This window comes from Triticum urartu, chromosome 4 (assembly GCF_003073215.2).
Source record: "Triticum urartu cultivar G1812 chromosome 4, Tu2.1, whole genome shotgun sequence".
NCBI lineage: Eukaryota > Viridiplantae > Streptophyta > Magnoliopsida > Poales > Poaceae > Triticum > Triticum urartu.
Genome location: NC_053025.1, coordinates 57,935,584 through 57,962,564, shown reverse-complemented (window position 1 = coordinate 57,962,564; position 26,981 = coordinate 57,935,584). Strand labels below are relative to the sequence as shown.

Genomic DNA, 26,981 nt, shown 5'->3' with positions numbered 1-26,981 from the left:
TTATATGCAGACTAAAAAGGAACAAAGGGTTCCCGCAAAAAAAAAGGAACAAAGGGAATACAAAATAGATAGATTGTATAACTAAATAAAGAAATTTCAATGGCTACGGAATGTGCAGTTAATCCATATTTAAAATAAATAAATAAATAAAACATACTCCCTCCATCCAGAATTACTTGCCGCGTAAATGGATGTATCTAGACATGTTTTTAGTTCTAGTCTTCTAAATGGATGTATCTAGACGTGTTTTAAGTTCTAGTCTTCTGGATACATCCATTTCTGCGACAAGTAATTCGGGACGAAGGGAGTATATTATTAAGATTCACGCATGCATATGCAACTGCTGGTTAGATGGAAATAAGGGTGTATACCCGTTGAGCTTGACATTTGCTCTTTATATTTCTGGATGTAACATATGATGCCATTTCTATATAGGATGTAAGGGAAAAAATGGGTTTGGTACAATTGTACTATGTAACCATAAAGAGGAGGGGGGGGGGGGGCATCAACCAAATTTACTTACTGACAGTCATGATTCGTGTTTATCAAACTCATGTAGGATCGCAAAAGCTAGACACACCCTTAGGATGCATTTACTTGAAGATGTCGTATGAATGGGTTTGGACCGCCCAGTTTTTATGGGATGGGATCATTCAATCCATGTGTTTGGATGTATACAAGAAATGAGCTATTTATTTGGGATGGGAGCACCAGTCATGCTCACATGGTCATGCATGCAATAGGAGGCCCTTTGATTTGACCGATTTCTTAGGGTGGAAGGGTTCAACATCTTCGGGCAATTTTTTTTACTGGAAGCATTCAAGTGCTTTATAACCAAACTGGAAGCATTCAAGTGCTTTATGACCAAATGTACTTATTTTCTGGACGATCCCAACCCGTCTTTGGCCACCCTTGCAACCAAACGCACCCTTAATCTCTTGTAGCATGATGCAACACTATGAAAACAACTCAATTTGGTCACCTTTCATGTATTCCAAATCCGATTCAAGTATGCTCGATCCTTTTTGAAAAAACCAACAAAGTTCTCAATCTTCACATATACCAAAAAAAATAGAAAGCCTTAGACCTGTCACATTTTTTTCTAGTCCAGTGTAGCACGATTCCAAACATGGAGTACAACTCTATGCATGAAGAAATAAAAATATCACGAATGCTATTCGCCAAATATGCTTCAATTGCCATCGGCCAAAGTTGATGAGTGAGGCTACACAATTTATTTCCCTTGGACGGTGCCTTGTATAAGGCAAGAAAATCAGATAGTAGTTGGTAGGATCACATGGCATTGACATCGCCCAACTATCTTGATTGTCATGTGAGGTATGTATATCACTATATATGTGCGCAAGTTGATTCCTATAGCATCTCATCCCGTTCTACATGCGAGCCACTGTGTGTCTAGCTATGAAATTGGACAATTGGATCCTTCTTTTCTTCCATCTTCATAGCCAATATATTATGTAGGAATGAAAGGTGCCAGGAATATATAGAAACCTTACACGGTAAACAATCAAACATAGTGGACTGGACCATGCGGATGAGAGTTGTCTGCAACCGCTAGTGCGACAAAGGGAATTCCATGAAAGCAAGCAGGTTCTGATGAAAATCCTGTTAGTATTCATAGTTGGCACTATCGTCCCCAGTCTAATGGATGTGGCGCCAATGTTTTTACTTTGCTAGCTCGATTGTCAGGTTCACCATGTTCTAGGTGTGTTACCGTGTTTGTGTCAAACATTTGGGCATTTAGCTTACCACGAAATCGCCACTTTGTATCGTACACAATTTCCAGCTCAGCCTATGTCGACGAGTCTGAAAAGGAAAACACTAGTCCTCTGTTCAATGTGCATCTCCGAGTAAAAGTAGTTGTTTTGACAGTTGAGTTTTCTTATGCCAGTGCGTGCAACGTGATTTATTCAAGATAATCTTTTGCACGTGTAGGAAGTGAACAAACGAAACACATTCTTATGCTTGCTTTTATGGTGGGGAGAAATTCTTGGGTTTCTTGTGTAAACAATGGAGGAAAATATAATTAAGGAACCAAAAATATATATCAACTCGTCCTCATCTCGTTGATCTATTTTCTTTCTCTACCATCACACCTCATCCTCATCTACCGCTCGACTATACATCTAAGTACTAAGGACCTCTTTGGGTCGCATGATCAAGAAACACATGAATTGACAAGAGCACATGAACTTGATAAGGTTGATGGTGCAAAATAGATGATTAATACAGAGAAACTTATATGAATAGTTGTTTGGATGGAACATGGTAAAAACATAGTGAAAACGGCGGGCGAACGAAGCAGCCCGACATGAAGTGGACAAGTGGTCGATGCTGACATACCGACCAGGGCTCACCTAATGCATGCGGAATAGCGCATGAGACGATGCATGGAGGCACGACAAAAAATGCCACAGAAAAGGTGGCCCCGAGCGCGCCGGCAGCCCACACGTCATTGACCCCCGAGGAAATCGGCGCGGGGCGGCCGCGGAACAAACGACGCGGGGGTACTCGCGAGCGCTGATACACCAGGGAAAGGTTCCTCTAGCATCCCTTGTAGGAGTAATATGTTGAAAAATACCCATGTGAGAGCTAGTTTCAAAGATCTTTTTGTAAAGAACACATCGACGAAAACGGTTGTGATTTTGACACTTGGTTTGGAAGTAATGCATTTTTTAAGTTATAGGAACAACTTTGTCATGACGCTGAAATCTTTCCTCTTTTATTCAGGGTCATGACGGTCACATCATTCTATGTTTATGTTCTAGACCGCCGCTCTATGCAACGACACGACGTCCGCTTCTTGCATGACATTGCCAATCATGCCGTCCATGCATATGATCAAACTGCAACGCGTCGATGGACTCATCATCGTACAATTTTCATTTTATTTTGAGCCCTTGTACAATTTTCATACCACCAAGAATTGTATGCATTGTCATTTCGTACTCCCTCTATAAGAAATATAAGAGCGTTTAAATCACCAATTACTTTTTTGAGTGGTAAATCACTAACTACTTTAATGGTCTAAATGCTCTTATATTTCTTTTTTTAGACACACTCTTATATTTCTTTATGAAGGGTAACCTGATTTCTAGTGGGCTGAATGCAGTGAAAGAAAAAGGGTGAGAGACGTAGTCGTGTGTGGGCTCACGATAGTAAAAGGCCCATGAGGTTTACAGCTTTGTCTATTGGTAGCGTAGAAACAGTCCAGGTCCAGATCAACTTTTTTTTGAGTGTACATAGTGTCCTGATCCAAGCAGCAATTCCAAACCAGTTTATGGGCCTGCGGCAGCACGGCCAGATAGTACCAGCAACAGAGCCCAAACCACGATCTTATAAGCTGGCGGAGCAGAGGAAACAGAGAGATTCGCCAAGAAAAAGAAGAAGCGAGAGGAGAGAAAAGCGAAACCCTAAACCCCCGTATTCCCAGACCTTCGATCCGATCCGATCCGACCCGACCCGAACCGACCGGCGGCGATGGCGTCTGCGCCGGTGGAGAAGCTCAAGAGCCTGTGGAACTCCCAGGTCATGGACGAGGAGCAGTGGGCGGTCAACTATGTACGCACCCCCCTCCCCGCCCCCTCTCAAGTGCTCTGCTCTGCCCTTTGTTTTCCTGTTTCCTTCGCGTGCGATTGCGCTGGTAGCTGTAGTTGTAATAGCTCTGCTGCTTTTGGTCGGCGCGAGTGAGATGATTAGCGGCGCAAGTAGGCGATCTAGCTGCTTTGGTTCGGCGCGATTACGTTGCTGGTGCTTAATCTTAGATCCGTATTTATACTTTCCCCAGTTGACGCGTATGGTTTCCTCGTACAAATCATACCAGCCGCTACTATCTCGAGGAATAGTGTGCTAGAGGGAGGGATTTGCCGTAACCAGCTATGTTGCCTGAATGCCTGTGATTTCGCTGGTTAGCGTGGGCGTTTATCTAGAGGTTGGGTCCTGTAGAACAAGGAACCAATTTAATTTATGATTCTTCTCCTGATCTGCTACATGTAGAAGTTCAATGGTTATGCCAAGAGAAATAGGTTGATGCAAATCTAGTGCTCCTTTGTACCTGCAAAAGAACACTGGATGACCATTAGGATGAATTTTTCAGTTTCTCTGCAAGGCCTACTGGCAGGGGATATTCATTGTTCCTAGGTAGAAAATTCTTTTAATCACCGAATTACATGGTCTCCTCATCTACTTGTTATATTGCCTGTTGTTTTTTATTTTGAAGCTGTTGAGCTGGGATTTTCTTTTGAGTGTATTTTTATTGCGATATAGATTGTGAGAGAGAAACATAATTGTTCTTCCTGGAGCTAAATCTTAGCACCTTCGTAGTGCCTTACTGTTCTGCCTCTTACATTTGAAAACCTACAAAATTAATCATCATTATTGCCAGTTAAAGTAAGGCCTACTGCCTTCTTGACAGTGGAATTTGAACTTTGGTATGAGGATTTCTCAGTGTGCAACTGTTTGTCAAAAAAAAAGGATGTGCCACCTCTTCAAGTCTGTTTTAGCAACTCAACTTACTTCAGAGCAGTTTCAGGCTTTTTCAGCTAATAATGAATTTATTTTTCATTTGAAGAGAGACAATGGTATCCGTATGGCGCATGATCCATCTCCTTCATATTAGAAATTAGATATCTCCCTGACCTTCACCACCATGTCAGTTTATATAATCTTCATTCCTTACTAGTGACTGCAACACCCACCATATGTATGCACGAACACTGAAGAAAAGGTTGGCCCTGGATTTAGGACAATGTCACAGACATTCCAAGAAAATGTGGGGCGTGTTTACGGCGAGTCGGCAATATTTCAACTCCGCAACTAAACTAACATATAGGAACTCATCATTCGAAGGGAGGCCAAAGATGTATGGACCATGAAAAAATATCATTGGCATATTGTGTTGTACTAGTTGCTTTGAATCGTGCTAACCCTGTCCAAACACCAGACAGTAGTACTGTGTTGCGTTAGTGTTGCTGCTGTGATGGAAATTAATAGTCTTGTAACGTACCAGTTTCTACCACTGGGTTAGCTGGAGTGTTTTTAAATTCGCATCATTTAGAGCAATCTGGAACTGATACTTGACTGTCTACTATATGTGTCTGGGTGATTAGCTCAAATTTGGTTGCATGGCATATGCTGTGTATCTGGATTGATTAGTTATTTATAAATATATATGTGTGTTATATTTGTTTTTTCTCTTGAATTGGATTGCTGTCCTTTGGCCATTGAGACTTTGAACTGAAATTTGGTCTAGAACAGAGCAGAACTAAAATGCCCTTAGCTGAATCCAAAACTTGGCAGCCCATGTTAGTGGAGCATCAAACACCAGTTACATGGCCAAATTTGACCTCATAATGAATCTATGTTTATTAGTGACCTTCCATCGTGTTTTGTGAAAATTTTATGCTAATTACACTACTTCTCTTTATTGCTTTTGATTTACAGAGAGTGCTAAAGGCTGCGGGGATATTTGCTGGATCCATCTTTTTGATGCGCACCTTTGGTGACATGATGGTAGTTTAAGGGAGTCGTAGTGGCTGAGCAGGGTAATGGTGGTTCCATGCCCATTTTCGTTGTGTGCCTTATGATCAGGCTTGTGGAATATTTGTACTCAGACTTGTGGGTTTCTTGTTAAGGTGGTGTTTGAAGCATTTCTCGGCAGGGTTATTTGACTTGTTCTTTTTGAGCCGAGCACTTGTCTTCTATGAGTAATAAGTAAAATGTCCAGTTTGCTGTTAGGCCACCACAAATCTATGGTTGTGTTAAAATTAACAGTCTAATTTCATTGTTTAGATGGAACGCTTTGATTCTGTTATGGGTGTGGCTAAAGAATGGGCAAGTTGAGGTTCCCTGAACTAAAATCATAAATATTCCCAGCATCTCGTTCGGTGACATTCCGGACGCAATCCCAACAACTAAAACATAGGCATTATCATCAGAACAAAATGACTGAATATGCAACTTGAAACCAAGATTATTTTTCTGAAATGGCAGGACTTCTTACGAAGAGAATAGTTGCTTGGTTTTTTTTTTTGAAATCAACCGACATTGAGTGTATAGTTGCTTGGTTAATTAAGGAAAGCCGAGTGAAAACTAGATTGTCTAGTTAATTATTAACACATAAGGTAGCCCGACTTTGATGAGGTCCGACCCCACGCAGGCGACTTTGATGCTGCCATCGTCGACTCAACCGACATTGAGTGTATAACCAAGATTACAGAGAAGCAAATAAAGTAGCTCATGAGTTTGCGAGTTTAGCTAGATTTTCATTGATTTCTAATTGGTTTGAGGAACCTTTAAATGAAATTGTAATGATTCTCACAAACGATGTACTTTTTATCTCTAGTGAATAAAGTTTTGGTTTATCTCAAAAAAAAAAGTTAGACTGCGAAAGTATCATAACCCTGAGCTCAAAAAGTAAAATAAAAAAGTAGAAAATAAATTTTAAAAATCTGATTCTTTTACAACAAACATTGCTTAATTTTTAACTGTGTGCAAATTCTCGTGATGGAAAAACATTCGAGGAGGTTGGCAAAAATACAAAATTAACACTTCAAAATGCTTTTAAAAAATATTCTATTTGGAGCATTGATTTTATTTTTTCGCCCAGAGCATCAGGAATGTAACTTCTTCATGGAAATTTGCATGCATTCAACTTGTGTTGCCAACAAAATTCAAATATTTTTATTGTTATTTTTTGATTTTATGCATTCCCAAACTCAAATGTTGCTGCTTCTTAGGCCTTATACAATGCAAAGTGCTCAGGGAGTTGTTTATAAAAATAAACCAGTTTTTCTTAAACAAATGTTAATTAGGCACCCTTCTTATTGAGATATAAGCATTGATGCTTGAGAAACACACTCGGTCTATTTTACTAAGCACCTTGCATTGTATAAGGCCTAGAAGCTTATCAAACAGTCCACGCGGAAGTGGCTGAGGACAAACTACTCTGATAGGAACAGGAAAAGAAGGAGGTAAAAAAAATCACCGCCGGGGGGGGGGGGGGGGGGGGGGGAGCTCCCCACCTGAATATATTTCTCAATGTTTGTATGTTTGTAACCCATCATTCGACTGATTACAAGGTGAAAATTACATAGGCACGCGTAAACGTGATAAGAGGTAGGAACGCCATGAGGAGGAGGCCTGCTTTTGCTCTGTTTTCTTCATCCTGTGTGTCCAGAGCATGAGATCATCAATGATTCTCCTAAGGGTGAGGATATTGTGGTGGTTTTGCTGCCTGAAGGTCATAGCATTTCTCGAGTCCCAGATCTTCCATGGAATAATGAGGAGGACGGAGTGCCAGATTGCCGCATCCAGCTGAGAAGGGAGACAACAGTCCCAAAGATCGTCGATGGTGGCCGAGGGGTAAATGCCAATCTGTTGCCATATCCGCTGCGCGAGTGGGCAGTCGATGAATATGTGCGAGCGTGTTTCACCATCGAACCCGCACCAGAGAGTCAGCGATCATGTGCTTGCGGAGTAGGTTGCTTTTGGAGTTGAGTCGATCTCGGAACAACAGCCATGCAAAGATCTTCACCCGGTTGGGAACGCATGAAGACCATATTGGAATGGCATGCACATCATTGACAGAGGCGTCGCCCATGATGAGCGTGTAGGCGGCCCTGGTGGAGAAGCACATGCCACCATTGAGGTAGCGCTCGTCTGGCCTAGTCGACAGCTGGAAATCCCGCAGGAGGGACAACACAGAACACAACTCAGCAGTAGCATTAGAGGTTAGGCGGTTCCGTAGGATTGAATCTAAACCATAATTAAAAACAGTAGACACACGAGCTAGGGGTAAAGTGGTGTGAGAGTATAGGCAAGGGAATAATACAACGAGAGGCTTCTGGTGAATCGATGTGTCTAACCAGAAATATGTATTTGTGCCAGAGTTGGTTAGAACAAAGAAGATAGCATGGAGTGCTGGTAGTTGCTGGTTTATAGTTCGGCAGATGAAGGAGTGGCTGTTTTGTGGGGCGATAAGAGCATTGGGGTGTTGCAAGGCGATCCAGTCTAGCCAAGGTGTTTGATCCGGGAGTAGAGCTTTTACAGCGAATTTCATTAACAAACAGTTGTTCTGCTTATGCAAGTTTTTTAGGCCTAGACCATCACAGTTTTTTGGTTTGCACATATTTTTCCATGCAACTAAGCATTGAGCACCGATACAAGTTTCCTTTGCGGCCCAGAAGAAGGCTCGCCGAATTGAGTCTAAGATTTTTAGAACGCTTTTGGGGATGAGGAAGACAAACATAAAATAAACTAGTATGGAGTCGAGAACTGCAGAGGTCAACTTTTCGCTTTGCAAAGCAGAGATGCCCCTCTCTATCAGTCGTGTATACACCTCATTTTCTATGCTCTTCAACCTAGACTCTCTCTCTCTCTGCGTTTGTGTTTCAGCCTTTTTTGTTGTTGTTGCTACACTGAGAATACAACTTCGTTGAATAGTTAACTAATTTAATTGAATCAGAAATTCATGTAGTCTATCTGTCTTGAATAGTTAACTACCCCTTCCATCCTATAATATAAGAACGTGTTTGGCACTAGTGTAGTGCCAAAAACATTCTTATATTATGGGAACGGAGGGAGTAGTTTCAAGGCACTGTTAGTGGGATGCTTGCTGTACAGTTTCTGAGAACAGTTTGTATTGTTAAAGTAGTGAAGCAACTGCTACGTAGAGGAAGTCTTCTTGGAAAATTCATTGTAAGCTTATTGAATAATCATGTAGGTAAAGTGGTCAGGTCGCAAAAAGTTTGAGAATAGGGTGGTCGAGACTCTCTTGAAGTATGGCTACAAAGGCTCAAGCAGCCAGTATTCATCCAATCCTTTGCTCCAACTTCACTCATTCACATCTCAATCATGAAAACCTCTCCAAAAGTTTCTCTAATACAGATGATACCACGGTTTGGACTCAAGATACTAACCAGGTAACTACTATCAACAGTTTTCGGACTCCAGATACTAACCAGGTAATTAATATCAGCAGTAATCACTGACGTTTATTTCTACAAAAATGCCTTGTTACCAAAGGCATTTTTTAACGTGCAGTCGTACTATGAGATAAGTTCAAACGGTTATCTTGTGTTTATAAGGAAGTAACGTCTTACATTATGGAACAAAGGGAGTATGTAACTGGGATTGCGCCATGGAAAGACACTATTGTTCCCCCAGAAAATAACTACTTAGGGCCTCCGACCGATTTCGTTGCACAAGCACATGCTCTGAATCTTCATGTGAGTTTGGAGTAGATGTCAAGTACAATGCTAAGCCTGTAAACCATGGTGCTTCACATGTCCATCCATACGCATTCAGAAATGAGAACTCATCCTTGCACTTCAACTTCCGCCAAGACCCTTACGTTGAATACGAGTACCAGCAGTGCACAGCTCCATACCAAATGAAGTAAAATAATGTGGGATGATGGATACTAAGGGTTCCTTTGATTCAAAGGATTTGCATAGGAATTTTGGAGGATTAGAATCCTTAGGAATTTTTCCTATATTGGTTGTTTGATTCATAGGATTGAATCCTATAGGATTTTTTTCCTAAGGAATTTTTTGTACTACTTCCCATAGGATTTCTAGCATCCAGTCAAACCTCTTTGAAAGAATCCTTCGTTTTCCTATGATGCAATCAAACAACCTAAACTCCTATAGGATTGGGATGAGCATGACATTTTAATCTTATGTTTTTCCTATTCCCATGTTTTTACAATCATGCGAATCAAAGAGACCCTAAGTTTTGTAAATTGTTTGCCTTTGAGATCCGTCTCACTGTTAACATCACAGAGAAAAAGGACATGTGCTGCCATTCTCTAAATTTTACCAATAAATCTGGAATGCTAACTATAGAGCATCACAATAAAAATTGTCATAAAATCTGGAAGAATTGCACTATTTATAAATCTTTGTAGAAAAAAGGAGCATTTCTGGAATAAGTACTATATTCGTGGCATTTGTTCTCAACTCTAAATAATGAGAGTAAGATGGAGGATATGGTTTGACATACATGAGGCCCAAGAAATCTTTCTTTTTCTGTGAGACATGTGAATGATTTTAAAATTTATGCGCAGTCTTGCTTGTTACCCAGCCTTGAATACAGAATATGGATATATCTTCCTAGCGGGCCAAATAAAATCTCTCGGGGTGAAAAGCATGTGCATTAACTAATTCTTGTTCCAATGTTATGTGGATGCTGACCTTCATGCGAAATGTATGCGAGGAAAGAAATTGTGTGAGACACTTATCAGATACTGTACATGTTGGCGCACTACACAGCATACATAAACAATCACTATATATATCCAGCCTGCTTCCATACACTACACTCCTGCTTCATTCGCTTAGTTAAATTTGTAGGAATTGATTTTCTTTTCGTTGCTACAGTTCTGAGATAGTGGAGGTAACCACAGAATCAGGGGAGTATGTCTTGGAAGTTACAGAGAGTCAAATACGGCATGTGTGTCATGTTTAGGTTGCCGTCGACCTGGTCAATAGCTGTTCTTACCTAGTAGGAGCTTGTATCCTACCAGGCCTGGGGCATAGGTTGTAGGGGAAGGAGGGGGAAGGGCGAGGGCTGGTGTGCAGCGGCCGGCGGCATGGCGCCTTCCTTGCGACGGGAGCAGCGGCGGCGAAAGCAGGAGGCGGCTAGGGTTTAGGTCTCCCGGCTCCCTAAGAGAAGCCGAGCAAATATTGATTGCTTCTTCCTTGATTAAATTGATACATCTCCTTTACTTATATAGAGAGGTTTACTTAACTCCTAAGCAAACGATCCTAATATGATAAGATAATTGGGCTAAGCCCCTAATTAAGATACTTGGGCCATAACCCACTGGGCTAAGCCCCTCTGCCGGTCATAACACTTCTCCCCGCCTGCACAAACAACTCGTCCTCGAGCTGTAAGGTGGGGAAGCGCTTGCTGAACTCCTCGAGGTGATCAACCAGCGTCAAACACCTTCACAATAGCTGGGGCGGCAAGATCGGCGGCGAAGGCGTCCTCCGGAATGTAGTCTGCAACCTCCAGGTAGAAGAGTCGCGGGCAGGCGTGGGCGGGCGTGTAGGGCTCGTCGTAGTTGAAGCACAACCCTTGGCGGCGACACTCGAGTAGCTGGGTCGAGGTGAGCCGGCGGAACGGGCGCGCCGCGGTCGCGGCGAGGGGTGCCGCGGAAGCCTGAGCAGGCCGACCCTGAGCGGGATCTGGCCAGGGTAGCGACCTAGTGGCCCGGGACGGTGACTCCTGCTGGTCGGCCACCGCGCGGCGCTCGAACGCGCGGGCGTAGTACATTGGCCGTCTGGATATCCTGGGGTCCCCGAAGCTCCACGTCCACGTGGATGTGATCCGGAAGTCCACCGACAAAGAGGTCAGCCCGTTGTTGCACCGTCACGCCCGACGCGTGGCATGCCAGGGCCTGGAAATGGTCGGCGAAGTCTTGAACCGTGGAGGTGAAGGGAAGGCGGCCTAGCTCCGCCAGACGGCTCCCGCGGATCGAGGGCCCAAAACGAAGGAGGCAGAGCTCGCGGAAGCGCTCCCAAGGGGGCATTACTGCCCTCGTCCTGCTCGAGGGCGTAGTACCAGGTTTGTGCCGCGCCACGGAGGTGGTACGAGGCGAGCCAGGTGCGCTCCGAGGCGAGGGTGCGCTACCCGCGAAAGAACTGATTGCAGTGGTTGAGCCAGTTGAGGGGGTCCTCCGTGCCGTCATAGGTGGCGAAGTCGATCTTGGCGAACCGCGGCGGTGTTTGGGTCGGAGCGCCGTGTCAAGCTGGCTCGGAGGTGCGGAGCAGTGAGGCGGGTGGCGCCTGGTCGGAGTACTCCGGGCAAGGACCCGCGATGCTGGATGGCCCGTCAAACTGCAGAAACGGGGTCGGCTGCTCCGGAACCGTGGTGTAGACTGGCGATGGTGAAGACCCAGTCGCCCAAGCTGGTAGTGGCGACGGGGAGGCCGGAAACCGGACCTGATGTATCGGAAGGCCGGCCGGCGAGGACGCCCCTGAGCTGGGCAGAGGTGGCGCCGGTGGTTGCAGCGTCGGCTGTGGAGGGTGGGCGGGTGCGTCGGTTGCCGCAGGGGAAGGCGGCTGCAGATGCCAGAGGGGAGCCGCAGCTGGCGGCGGCAACAGATGCCACAGAGGAGCCGCGACCGGAGTGGTCTCGCCGGGGTGCCCCGCTTGGAACGGCAGCAGCGGCAGCCCGGTGCAAGCCGGCGTGCCCTGGGCCGGCCACGGTAGCGCGGGGGCCGCCTGGAACGGCAGCAGCGGCTGCCCGCTGTAGGCAGGCGCGCCATGGGACGGCCATGGCAGCGTGGGGTGGCCGTAGGCGGCGATCGGCGCAGCCGGCGGAGGTGCGTACGGCCCGGCCATGTACGGTTGGTACTGGTTCAGAAGGAGTCCCTGGACGGCCGTCACGAGATCCCGCAAGATATTGGTGACCTGATCCGGCGTGAAGACGGTGGTCATTGGCGGCGCGGAAGTGATGGGGGCCGGGGGCGGTAAGGAGCCCACGGTGGTGACCAGGCCCGACAGTGTGGAGGCCCCGGCGATGGTCATCGGGGCGGACGTCATCGGCGCGGAGGTGGAGACAGGCAGCGGCGGCGATGGTGTTGACGAAGACATGATCGGACCCAAGTCTCTGGATACCAAATTGATAGGAGTTTGTACCCTATCAGGCCTGGGGCATAGGTTGCAGGGGAAGGAGGGAGAAGGGCGAGGGCTGGTGCGCGGCGGCCGGCGGCGTGGCGCTGTCCTTACGACGGGAGCAGCGGCGGCGAAAACAGGAGACGGCTAGGGTTTAGGTCTCTTGGCTTCCCTGGAAGCCGAGCAAACATTGATTGCTTCTTCCTTGATTAGATTGATACATCTCTTCTCCTTATATAGAGAGGTTTACTTAATTCCTAAGCAAACGATCCTAATACGATAAAATAATTGGGTTAAACCCCTAATTAAGATACTAGGGCCATAACCCACTGGGCTAAGCCCCTATACCGGTCATAACATTACCATTATTGGTTTCTGATAAGAGTCATATTGCTGGGTAAGAAGATTTGGCATATGAGTATGGTTAATAATATAGCCAACAATCAGCTATAAGAAGTGTTCATGTCATAGTCAATCCAATAGCTGGCTTGTATAATAGTAAGTTTTAGATAAGTACTACTTTATTAATAGTTGGCTCATCTTACAATCTTACAAAATGGCATAAATTTTAAATCATTCACATGTCTCACAGAAAAAGAAAGATTTCTTGGGCCTCATGTATGTCAAACCATATCCTTCATCTTACTCTCATTATTTAGAGTTGAGAACAAATGCCACGAATATAGTACTTATTTCAGAAATGCTCCTTTTTTCTACAAAGATTTATAAATAGTGCAATTCTTCCAGATTTTATGACATTTTTTACTTTGTGATGCTCGATAGTTAGCATTCCAGATTTATTGGTAAAATTTAGAGAATGGCAGCACATGTCCTTTTTCTCTGTGATGTTAACAGTGAGACGGATCTCATGAGGCCCAAGAAATCTTTCTTTTTCCGTGAGACATGTGAATGATTTTAAAATTTATGCTCACGAGACCCGAGGTGCATCATTATTATTTAGTGAGATAAACGCATCACTAGTCATACACTCATAGTAGTTTGGTGACACATCTTCTAAAATGTTATAAACTGCTCACAAGACTTTGTTTAACGAGCAAACATGTCGCTAGTGTTGAGGTGTCCTGCTGACGATCATTTATTTGTAAAAAAGACCTTGAACCTTGACAATATTTTTGGAGGTGTTGTTTGTGAACCTAGTGATAACTCCCAATTTCATCATCTAGTAGTAAGGGTAACCATCGCGCAACATTTCATCAAACACCTTGTGGTAGCTCTCCGCATGCCCCGCAGGCGCGGCTCTCACACCCTGGTATCACGCGCCACCATGCAGCCAGTTCAGAGCAGAGCAGCAGCTTGAGCCAAGCGCCTTTACCCCTTCGAGGGTCTACTGCCTAAAGCCCCGGTGGTAGAGTACCTAGGCTACCGCCTGCGACCTTAGCGGTAGGCAATTTACCATGTCAGTGCGGTCATGAGGGGGTCGGCGGCGTTGCCGAACGTCCCGATAGGCCAGGCACCTTACCACCGCCATGCAGAGCAGTAGACCCGAGGATAAGATCATGCCTTCAAACATGTGTCATTTTGTACTGAAGTGTATGACAAAATCAAAACAGTGATTTTTGCCCGCGGCTGCGAGCCCGCGAGCTTATGACAGACTTTTATTTTGCGGGTGAGCTTATAACAGACGTTACATGGTGATTACTGATAAAGAGACGTGGTCATGATCGAACCGGACCGGTGGACGAGGAGTCGTCCTTCGGCGCGGCGGTGGAGGAACTCGAGTGGGACTCCGACGATGTCCGTACGTAGCAGCCGGCACGCTGGTCAGCACCGTAGATTATTGAGATCGCGAGATCGTGCGGCGGAAACTGTGTAGCATACAGGTAAGCCGGCCAACGTCCGCCCGATAGTAGTTCAAATAGGACAGGACAGTAGCGAGCCACAGTGTCATTCGGACACGAGTGCTCGGTGCTCCGAAATCCCAATACGACTCGGACATGCACGGCCGGATCCCAATGAATAAATACGTTACTCCATGAGCTGTGAAAGCACCTACGTACCTAAGATTGCTGACACGCGCAAGAGCAATCCGAACAGAGCAACGACTCAAGAACCAGGCGATCCATCATCATGTACGGGGCCAGTCCGGCGAAATTCCGGTCGTTCCCGCCGCCGGCGATCACCCTGCCGCCCCCGCTCCCGCTCCCGCCCCACGACGACCCATGGCCGACCTCCGCGCCTCTGAAGCCCGCGACTCCACTCGCCGAGCCCGCCGGCGCCGAGGCTTACGATCAAGAGATCGGCGCGTGCCACCGGTCCGTGGAGGCCGCGGCGCCGGACTACACCTCGACGATGTCGGTGCCCCAGAGGCTGGAGACGCCGCCCATGCTCGCCGTCCTCGTCAAGTGGGTCGCCTCCGTCGCGGTCGGCTTCAAGACGCAGCTACGGTGCGACCTTGATATGTGACACCAGTCACCAGGCCGAACAGATCTGTACACTCGCATTAGTTTATTCTTTTTTAGGGATGCATTAGTTTATTCTTTGGCATGCTTGTTGTAGTTGTGTACTTTTTTTTTGCGATTAGCAGTTGTGTATGCCGGTGTGTATATACAATCGGGATTGCTATTTCTCAATTGATATTTGTCAATCAACTCCATAACAGCACTGATTCTTGCGGAGAAAAAAAACGCACATTTTACGTTGTTTACTACTCTATTATTTTTTCACATGTAACTGTAGTCACATGCTCTGTGCATGACACACACAACCGTACATAACTATAATTACATGTTCGTCTGTCCGTGACTTGTCAACCTTAGTGCAACTGCAAATATGTCGCAGTTGAATGTACTTCTATTTGGCCTAGCACAACAACACTTCATCATCCATGTCCAACTATAATTGCACACATGTATGTTTGCGCGTGACTACATGTACGTCCCCGCACACGATTGCAATTCTAAGCCTGCTGGCCCAGCACAATCGCACGTCACTCACGTGCAACTATAGTTGCACCATCGTCTGTCTGCGTGCAACTGCACGCCCTTCATCTATGTGCAACTGCACATCCCACGACGGGAATGAAAAAATAAAAGAGAAAGAAGAAAATAGAAATAGAAAAAAAATATCCCCATAAGATGGCAACAATTGAGAAACCATTATTTCTGACTGAGATGTAGGCACAACCATAATCGCCACGTAGAGCAAGATTTCTATTAACCGTGTTCAGCATGAAAGAGCTAATACATTACGAGAAGCCTCATAAAGTGCTTCTTTAGGGGTTAAATTTCCATTAGTCCATATTTCTAGAAAAAGGTATCTCGTGTTTTTTATTCCCATTCCCAGATGATTAAACCCCCTCCTACTTCTTGTATTTTTTTTACAATTTTTATTCAACTAATCAACCAAAGCAGTTCACAGGTGGTTGCCAATAGTGTGATTGTCGTTGAAGGGAGTGTGCGTCGATACATCTCCGTGTACTTCCTGCTCGCCGGCGGTCACTTAAAACTCAATGGTTATTCACATCTACCACCTTAATTAACTCAAAGAGATGTTTGGCCAATAAGACACGGGGAGTTGGCTCACATTTGAAATTACACAAAAAAGAATTGATAGTACCAGGTCCCTTAGTTAGTCTTCTTAAGAAATGGCCGATGGGGAGGATGTCACTGTCGGCAAAGTCGCAAAGTCTGCATGGCGAAAACTCCACAAGCGAAAAATTACTTTTTTCTTTTCTTTCATTAAGGTATGGGGCTTTTTATTCCCCGGCTTCCATATCATAAGTTCACCAACTTTCTTGACCGGGCAGGCATCAGGCCCCATGCTATTCCCTGTACTAGACTAGTTTGTTAGTTAATTGCAAATGGAATGCGGATTGTTTCGCCTCATCAAGTGAAAAAAGCATGACATTGCACTACCTAGTTCTATGTACCAAATATATGTGATTGTTGATCTCCATCTTGATGGAAAAAAATGTGCGGAGGTAACATAATTTGTGTGTTTTGAGCATGTACACTATACTGATACATGCATATTGTCCTGCCCTCAACTACTCAAGTGAACACGAATCACCTACTCTATATAGAGTTGTGCTTATATATCGCAACAAACCTCATAGTTCCGCTTTCGTGTAATGGCTCCATAATTTGTATGGTCTATGAACCATTGGCAGAAGCAGAAAATAATTAGAAAGAAAGAAGAATAAAGTACCCTTGGACGGAGATCTGAGATAGTGGAGGCAACCAGTATGATAATTACCGGATCATGCAAGAGAAGAGGTGAAATTATTAAAGAAATGATCGGGTATTAGAGGTCACAAACATGTTTGCAATCTAGCAACGAGAAGTGGAAAGGTTCTACCGAAGAGTTTGTTGCAAGGCATGGTGAGATACAAACCGTATGCATCTTGATCATCTAGCTAGAAGATAGGGTTTTTAACCCAAGCTTCCTCGTGTATCAATATGATTACGTGTTGTGACAGACCTCTCCGATGGGTGTTTAGCCGCCGGATGTTAGCTTAGAGGAAAGAGCAGATTCGTCGCCTTGTTGTAGACGTGTATCCTGCCCGACTACATGTACGTCTCCCACACGCAATTGCAATTTCAAGCCTGCTGGACAACGCAATCGCACGTCAACCACGTGCAACTATAGTTGCACCATCGTCTGTCTACGTGCAACTGCACACCCTTCATCTATGTGCAACTGCACATCCCACGACGGGAACGAAAAAATAAAATAGAAATAGAAAAAAATCCCCGTACAGATGACAATAATTGAGAAACTGTTATTTCTGACTGAGATGTAGGCACAACCATAATCGCCATGTAGAGCGAGATTTCTATTAACCGTGTTCAGCATGAAAGAGCTAATACATTACGAGGAGCCTCATAAAGCGCTTCTTTAGGGGTTAAATTTCCATTAGTCCATATTTCTAGAAAAAAGTATCTCGTGTTTTTCATTCTCATTCCCAGATGATTAAACCCCCTCCTACTTCTTGTATTTTTTTTACAATTTTTATTGAACTAATCAACCAAAGCAGTTCACAGGTGGGTGGAAAGGGGGGAGGTTAAATGCAGGTTGTCAATAGTGTGATCGTCGTTGAAGGGAGTGTGCATCGATACATCTCCGTGTACTTCCTGCTCGCCGGCGGTCACTTAAAACTCAATGGTTATTCACATCTACCACCTTAATTAACTCAAAGAGATGTTTGGCCAATAAGACACGAGGAGTTGGTTCACATTTGAAATTACACAAAAAATAATCGATAGTACCAGGGCCCTTAGCTAGTCTTCTTAAGAAATGGCCGATGGGGAGGATGTCACTACCGGCAAAGTCGCAAAGACTGTATGGCGAAAACTCCGCAAGCGAAAAATTACAGTTTTCCTTTCATTAAGGTATGGGGCTTTTTATTCCCCGGCTTCCATATCATAAGTTCACCAACTTTTTTGACCGGGCAGGCGTCAGCCCCCATGCTATTCCCTGTACTAGACTAGTTTGTTAGTTAATCGCAAATGGATGCGGATTGTTTCACCTCATCAAGTGAAAAAAGCATGACATTGCACTACCTAGTTCTTTGTACCAAATATATGTGATTGTTGATCTCCATCTTGATGGAAAAAAAATGTGCGGAGGTAACATAATTTGTGTGTTTTGAGCATGTACATTATACTGATACATGCATATTGTCCTGCCCTCAACTACTCAAGTGAACACGAATCACCTACTCTATATAGAGTTGTGCTTATATATCGCAACAAACCTCATAGTTCCGCTTTCGTGTAATGGCTCCATAATTTGTATGGTCTATGAACCATTGGCAGAAGCAAAAAATAATTAGAAAGAAAGAAGAATAAAGTACCCTTGGACGGAGCTCTGAGATAGTGGAGGCAACCAGTATGATAATTACTGGATCATGCAAGAGAAGAGGTGAAATTATTAAAGAAATGATCGTGTATTAGAGGTCACAAACATGTTTGCAATCTAGCAACGAGAAGTGGAAAGGTTCTACCGAAGAGTTTGTTGCAAGGCATGGTGAGATACAAACCGTATGCATCTTGATCATCTAGCTAGAAGATAGGGTTTTTAACCCAAGCTTCCTTGTGTATCAATATGATTACGTGTTGTGACAGACCTCCCCGATGGGTGTTTAGCCGCCGGATGTTAGCTTAGAGGAAAGAGCAGATTCGTCGCCTTGTTGTAGACGTGTATCCTTGACTCCTTGTTCTTTATTTATTTCTGGTTGTTTGGATAGCAAGTATTTGGAACAAGTTTTAGCAAAACCAGTTTTAAGAGGATTTTTTTAGGAAACCCAGTTTTAAGATGTTGGTTTGGTGAAACTGGTTTGCAGAGTAGTACTACTTTGTTTGGGCTTGAAAACTTCAAATATGGGCGCTAGTTTGGCAGAGATGAGTATTCAATGGATTTTCATCTCACAGCCGAATGTCCCCTTTCTCTAAATCTTATTTCCACGAGGTGCGCGCTGTTGGCAGGGCAACATTGTCCGCTGCAGCTGGGCATAGAAATTTCAGATCCTCCATCACTCATGGCTTAGCTAGCGCATCTTGAGTTAGTTTGGTTCACGTCCTCGTCATAATGTGTCTGGCCTGGAGCCTGCCTGGATTTACAAGGAAGCTTTTTGTGCCCTGGAACTGAGAAAGGTTGCCTGCCTGGGAACCTGGCGATGTGGTTAGCCTGGTCTAGGCAGGCTGAGGCGACCCAGGCGTCCAGTTTCAAGCACCTACGAAGCCGGCCTGGCTGCTAACAATTGCCCGGGAGCTACTAGTCACAAAATGACAACATCCAACATCCATGGTATGTCAGCGTACAGTGTAAGATTCCTTTTTAACCAACCTAGCTAATATTTTATAGGCCAGGCTTCATCCAAACAAGTTTCCTCCAGGCGTGCTGATACGTCTCCATCATATCTACTTTTTCAAACACTTTTGACCTTGTTTTGGACTCTAACTTGCATGATTCGAATGGAACTAACCCGAATTGACGATGTTTTCAGCAGAATTGTCATGGTGTTATTTTTGTGCAGAAATAAAAATTCTCGGAATGACCTGAAACTTCACGGAGAATATTTTTGGAATATATATAAAATACTGGCGAAAGAATCAACGTCAGGGGGCCCACACTGTGTCCACGAGGGTGGGGGCGCGCCCACCCCCCCTGGGGCGTGCCCCCCTATCTCGTGGGCCCCCTGAGGCTCCACCGACCTCAACTTCAACTCTATATATTCACGTTCGGGAAGAAAAAAATCAAAAAGAAGGATTCATCACGTTTTACGATACAGAGCCGCCACCAAGCCCTAATCTCTCCCAGAAGGGCTGATCTGGAGTCCATTCGAGGCTCCGGAGAGGGGAATCCGTCGCCATCCTCATCATCAACCTTCCTCCATCACCAATTTCATGATGCTCACCACCGTGCGTGAGTAATTCCATCATACGCTTGCTGGACGGTGATGGGTTGGATGAGATTTATCATGTAATCGAGTTAGTTTGTTAGGGTTTGATCCCTAGTATCCATTATGTTTTGAGATTGATGTTGCTATGACTTTGCTATGGTTAATGCTTGTCACTAGGGCCCGAGTGCCATGATTTCAGATTTGAACCTATCATGTTTCCATGAATATATGTGAGTTCTTGATCCTATTTTGCAAGTCAATAGTCACCTACTATGTGTTATGATCCGGTAACCCCGAAGTGACAATAATCGGGACCACCCCCGGTGATGACTATAGTTTGAGGAGTTCATGTATTCACAGTGTTAATGCTTTGTTCCGGTACTATATTAAAAGGAGGCCTTAATATCCCTTAGTTTCCAATAGGACCCCACTGCCATGGGAGGGTAGGACAAAAGATGTCACGCAAGTTCTTTTCCATAAGCACATATGACTATATTCAGAATACATGCCTATATTACATTGATGAACTGGAGCTAGTTCTGTATCACCCTATGTTATAACTGTTGCATAAGGAATCTCATCCGACGTAATTATCCATCACCGATCCATTGCCTATGAGATTTTCACATATTGATCTTTGCTTAGTTATTTTTCCGTTGCCATTGTTACAATCACTACAAAACCAATATTGTTACTTTTGCCACCATTACCGTTACTTCCATATTACTTTGCTACTAAATACTTTGCTGCAGATATTAAGTCTTTCAGGTGCGGTTGAATTGACAACTCAACTATTAATACTTGAGAATATTCTTTGGCTCCCCTTCTGTCGAATCAATAAATTTGGGTTGAATACTCTAACCTCGAAAACTGTTGCGATCCCCTATACTTGTGGGTTATCAAGACTATTTTCTGGCGCCGTTGCCAGGGAGCATAGCTCTATTCTTTGAGTCACTTGGGATTTATATCTGTTGATCACTATGAAGAATTTGAAAGATGAAAGAACCAAGATTTATCCCTCAACTACGAGGGGAGGTAAGGAATTGCCATCTAGCTCTGCACTTGATTCACCTTCTGTTATGAGTAAATTTGTGACACCTACATCTGCTATTGATTCTGATATGTCGCATGTTATTGATGATGCCACTTCTGCTTTGCATGATACTTATGATGAAACCACTTCTATGCTTGATAATACCATGCCATTAGATGAATTTCTTGATGAAAAACTTGTTAAGGTTAGAGAGAATGAAATTATTGAAACTGGTAATATTGATGAAAGTGATGATGAAGATTCTCCCCCTAGATATGAATTGCCTGTTGTGCCTGAGAGTTATGTTATGGATGAAGAAACTGCTAGAGATTTTTTAGCTTGCAATGATAGATATGATCTTAAGAAACTGTTATCTAAGCTAAAAGAAAAATCCTTGAATGCTAGAATGAAATATGACCCTGCTTTTGCTACTTCACCTATCTGTATTTCTGATAAGGATTATGATTTCTTTGTTGATCCTGATATAATTATTTTGGTTGAATCTGATCCTTTTTATGGGTATGAATCTGAAACTGTTGTGGCACATCTTACTAAATTGAATGATATAGCCACCCTGTTCACTAATGAAGAGAAAATTCGTTACTACTATATCCTTAAGTTATTTTCGTTCTCATTAAAGGGTGATGCTAAAACATGATTTAATTCTCTTGATCCTGGTTGTGTGCGTAGTCCTCAGGATATGATTTATTACTTCTCTGCTAAATATTTTCCTGCTCATAAGAAACAAGCTGCCTTAAGGGAAATATATAACTTTGTGCAAATTGAAGAAGAGAGTCTCCCACAAGCTTGGGGGAGGCTTCTCCGATTACTTAATGATTTGCCTGATCATCCTCGCAAGAAAAATGAAATACTTGATATCTTTTAAATACTTGATATCTTTTATAATGGACTAACCGATGCTTCCAGAGACCACCTAGATAGTTGTGCTCGTTGTGTTTTTAGGGAAAGAACTATTGATCAAGCTGAATTGCTATTGAATAATATGTTGAGTAATGAAAATGATTGGACACTTCCTGAACCAACTCATAAGCCAACTCCGAAGAAAAGGGGTATTCTATTTCTCAGTCCTGAAGATATGCAAGAGACAAAGAAATCTATGAAAGAAAAATGTATTAAAGCTTAAGATGTTAAGAATTTATCACCTATTGAAGAAATACATGGTCTGGATAACCCGACACAGGTAGTAAAGGTAAATTCTCTCTATAGATTTGATGAAGGTGATATTCCTTGTAATAAGTCTGCTAGCCAATGCTTGGATGAGTTTGATAATTTTATCGTTAAACAAGAAAACTTCAATGCTTATGTTGATAGACAATTGAAACGTAATGCTTATATGATTGAACACTTGAGTGATTATATGTCTAGAGTTAAAGGTGAACTAAAACTTATTAGTAAACATGCTTCTATGGTTACCACTCAAGTAGAACAAGTACTTAAAGCTCAGAATGATTTGCTCAATGAATTAGATAATAGGAAAAATGAAAATGCTTTTAGAGTTGTGACTAGAGGGGGTAAAATGACTCATGAACCTTTATATCCTGAGGGCCACCCTAAGAGAATTGAGTAAGATTCTCAGAGAACTAATGTTGACGCACCTAGTTCTTCTAAGAAGAAGAAAAGGAAAAATGATAGGACTCTGCATGCTTCTAGTGAACCTATTGTTGACACACCTGAGAATCCCAATGATATTTCTATTTCTGATGCTGAAACACAATCTGGTAATGAATATGAACCTAGTGATAATGTTAATGATGATGTTCATGTTGATGCTCAACCTAGCAATGACAATGATATAGAAATTGAACCTGATGTTGATCTTGATAACCCACAATCAAAGAATCAAACGTTATGATAAGAGAGACTTTGTTGCTAGGAAGCACGGTAAAGAAAGAGAACCATGGGTTCAGAAACCCATGCCTTTTCCTCCTAAACCTTCCAAGAAAAAGGATGATGAGGATTTTGAGCGCTTTGCTGAAATGATTAGACCTATCTTTCTGCGTATGCGTTTGACTGATATGCTTAAAATGAATCCTTATGCTAAGTATATGAAAGATATTGTCACAAATAAAAGAAAGATACCGGGAGCTGAAATTTCCACCATGCTTGCTAATTATACTTTTAAAGGTGGAATACCCAGGAAACTAGGAGATCCAGGAGTACCAACTATACCATGCTCCATTAAAAGAAACTATCTTAAAACTGCTTTACGTGATCTTGGAGCCGGTGTTAGTGTTATGCCTCTCTCTTTATATCGTAGACTTGATTTGAATAAGTTGACACCTACTGAAATATCTTTGCAAATGGCTGATAAATCAACTGCTATACCTGTCGGTATTTGTGAGGATGTGCCTGTTGTGGTTGCAAACGTTACTATTTTAACGGACTTTGTTATTCTTAATATTTTCGAGGACGATAGTATGTCGATTATCCTTGGTAGACCTTTTTTGAATACTGCAGGGGCTGTTATTGATTGCAACAAAGGCAATGTCACTTTTCATGTTAATGATAATGAGCGTACGGTACACTTTCCGAGGAAACAACCTCAAGTCCACAGTATCAATTCTATTGTAAAAATTCCAACAATTACTATTGTAGGTTTTGAATTTCCTCTTCCTACTGTCAAGAAGAAATATGATATTATTATTGTTGGGGATGTGCATATCCCCATTGAGGTAACCTAGTGTTATTCGAAAATTCTCTGGTTTCATACAATTCGGAAAGAGTTTGGTAACAAGACTTGATCAATCTTGTTAGTGGATTCTTTTTGATGAGCATGAGATGGATGAAGTTAGAAAGAACAACTCTCTGTACCCTCCTTTTACTTTCTGTTATTTAGATTAAATAAAGCAAAAATAGTATTTCCTGTTTGTTTTCTGAATTATCCTTGCAATAAAAAAATACCCCGAAAATAAAAGTTCTCCAAATGTCCTGAAATTGAAATATGATTTTTTTTTCTAGAATATTTAAGAATATTTGGCACTAAGAACACACCTGGGGGCCACTCCACCTGGCCACGAGGGTCCAGGGCGTGCCCCGTGCCTCGTGGAACCCACATGGCCCCTCTCCACTTATTCCTGCAACCACACACTTCGTCTTCCTCCAGAAAAATCCTCCCATAGCTTAAACCCGAGTTCTAGCTCATCTTGTTGCCATTTTGATTTCCTTGCTCAAAGCTCCACTCACAAAACTGCTTTGGGGGATTGTTCTTCGGTATGTGACTCCTCCAATGGTCCAATTAGTTTTTGTTCTAGTGCTTTATTTATTGCAAATTTTTGCTTCTTAGGTGACCCTGTTTTTGAGCTTGCATGTCAAATTTATGTGGTCAAAAGTAGTTTTAATGCATGATATGGTCTCTAGGCACTTGTGAGAGTAGTTGCTATCAATCTTGTTAAGTTTGGTTCACTTTTATTTTGAGTCACTAAAAATTTCAGAAATTTTTCAGAGGAAGAAAAATATACCAAGGTGGTTCCTCAAGGAAGCAAGGCCCAAGGCTCGCGATACGTGAGCCGGACAATGAACTACCAAGGGAAGCTCAAGTGCGGCCTTGTGAATGGCCATCAGAGGAGTTCATGGTCCAGGCAGGCATCAAGGATGAATTTGACGCGTATGTGCGTAACGCTGATCTTGAGAGCTTCGTGTCAGATAAGTGCCGGCAATACCACTATCTAACAGATTCATTTGTGAGAAGGTTTAAATTTACATCCTCGCGTAATTCTCACACTGTTTTATTTGATCTTTATGATAAATCATATACCATGGACCTAGGAGATTTTAATACTGCTTGTAAACCCCCGCACTGGGGCAATGTTAGTGAACCTCACAAATCTGAATATAAAGACTTTCTTGCTAGTATCACTATGGGAGAATCTAGGGAGATCACACAAGCTACCATAGGGAGCATTCATTTCCCTTCCATATATTATTTTGCTCTCTTCATTGGTAGATGCATTAACGGTAAAGATGAGGCTTGTCACATGTGTGTTCCAGATCTTAGTGTCCTCAAGAGTGCGATATTAGGTGATAAACAATATAACTTGGGGGCTATTGTTGCACGTAGGTTACATCACAATAGTATAAGTGGAGATTTGTTTGGTGGAATTTATGCAACTCGTGTAGCTAACTATCTTGATATACCCATACATGGAAATGATATAGAATTACCTCCTGCTTACCTAGATTATAATGCCATGGTTCGCCATCAATTTGTTGAGAGGAACAATCAGTTCCTCCAGTACCGACTAATCTTTGACAGACGGCGCACTGTCCATGTTGCTCTCCCTGCTCCTACTTTCTTTGACTTTTAGACAAAAATGAGATGTTATAACCAGGGGGAGGCGAACGAGTACGAGAGAAGGACGGAGGCAGCTCGCCTCCAGGCTGCAGCTCATCAGGCAGTAGCTGCTGCATCACAGTACAACCCCAGTTACAACTTTGGATATCCACTAGGCCAGCCGTGGCCCTAGACCAACTTAGGCCAAAATCCTAAGCTTGGGGGAGTACATATTTCTCACCGACATTACATTCACGTTCACACACTCATGCCAGTTGTCGGTGCTCATACTTTTTCATTGTACTATCCATGCTAGTTTAAATTCTTTTTAAGCCTTCTTCTTGTGTGTTTGAAAAACCTTAATAAGAACAAAAGCAAAAAATTAGTTGTAGCTTTTAGCTAGTTTACTTTCCATGCTTGTAGTAGTAATAATTAAAAGAAAACCCCAAAAGATTTATCGTTCTTCTTTTGCTTGTTGGGAGCTTTCCCGTGTAAATAGTTTTGTTTCTTTTCTTTTCTTTGGGGGTCGAGAGGAGAAGACCATGATGAAAATGTTGAGTGGCTCTTATATACATTATTGTTGATTTAACAAAGAGCCCACATTACCTTGTCTTCTCCCTTGTATTGAATGCTTGCAGATTCCATCTTAGTCCAATGCATGTGCACTATTATTATTATCTACACCGTTCGGTCATGCAAGTGAAAGGCAATAATGACGATATATGATGGACTGATTGAGATGAGAGAAACTGGTATGAACTCGACCTATCTTGTTTTTATAAGTATGATTAGTTCGTCGTGTTGGGGAACGTTGCAGAAAACAAAAAAAATTCCTACGTTTTCACCAAGATCCATCTATGAGTTCATCTAGCAACGAGTGATCGGATGCATCTACATACCTTTGTAGATCGCGAGCGGAAGCGTTCAAAGAACGGGGATTAGGGAGTTGTACTCGTCGTGATCCAAATCACCGAAGATCCTAGCGCCGAACGGATGGCACCTCCGCGTTCAACACACGTACGGTCAGCGTGACGTCTCCTCCTTCTTGATCCAGCAAGGGGGAAGGAGAGGTTGATGAAGATCCAGCAGCACGACGGTGTGGTGGTGGATGCAGCAGTCACCGCAGCAGGGCTTCCCCGAGCTTCTACGAGAGGGAGAGGTGTAGCAGGGGAGAGGGAGGCGCCAAGGCTTGAGGTGGTGCTGCCCTCCCTCCCCCCCTCCTTTATATAGGCCCCCTAGGGGGGTGCGCTGGCCCTAGGAGATGGGATCTCCTAGGGGGGTGGCGTCCAAGGGGGTGGAGTAGCCCCCAAGGCAAGTGGAGGCGCCCCCTCCCCTAGGGTTCCCAACCCTAGGCGCATGGGGGGCCCAAGGGGGGGCGCACCAGCCCATTATGGGCTGGTTCCCTTCCCCACTTCAGCCCATGGGGCCCTCCGGGATGGGTGGCCCACCCGGTGGACCCCCGGGACCCATCCGGTGGTCCCGATACAATACCGGTGACCCCAAAACTTTCCCGATGGCCGAAACTGTACTTCCTATATATAATTCTTCACCTCCGGACCATTCCGGAACTCCTCGTGACGTCCGGGATCTCATCCGGGACTCCGAACAACTTTCGGGTTACTGCATACTTATATCTCTACAACCCTGGCGTCA

The 26,981-nt window shown here is 43.6% G+C and overlaps 1 protein-coding gene across 1 annotated transcript; it reads left to right on the top strand.

Annotated features, from left to right (window-relative positions):
* Nucleotides 1–3,375: 3,375 nt before the first annotated feature.
* LOC125550641 (mitochondrial import receptor subunit TOM5 homolog) lies at nucleotides 3,376–5,768 on the top strand. Its single transcript, XM_048713678.1, has 2 exons — nucleotides 3,376–3,582; nucleotides 5,464–5,768. Exons 1-2 carry the CDS (start codon nucleotides 3,502–3,504, stop codon nucleotides 5,539–5,541), a joined length of 159 nt encoding a protein of 52 aa, XP_048569635.1. The 5' UTR covers nucleotides 3,376–3,501; the 3' UTR covers nucleotides 5,542–5,768.
* The last annotated feature ends 21,213 nt before the right edge of the window (nucleotides 5,769–26,981 follow it).

Excerpts from the sequence above, each read along its gene's own strand:
- LOC125550641 (XM_048713678.1), top strand. The coding sequence starts at position 3,502 with ATGGCGTCTGCGCCGGTGGAGAAGCTCAAGAGCCTGTGGAACTCCCAG. Across the intron at positions 3,583-5,463 it reads AGCAGTGGGCGGTCAACTAT|AGAGTGCTAAAGGCTGCGGG; the intron begins GTACGCACCCCC and ends TTTGATTTACAG.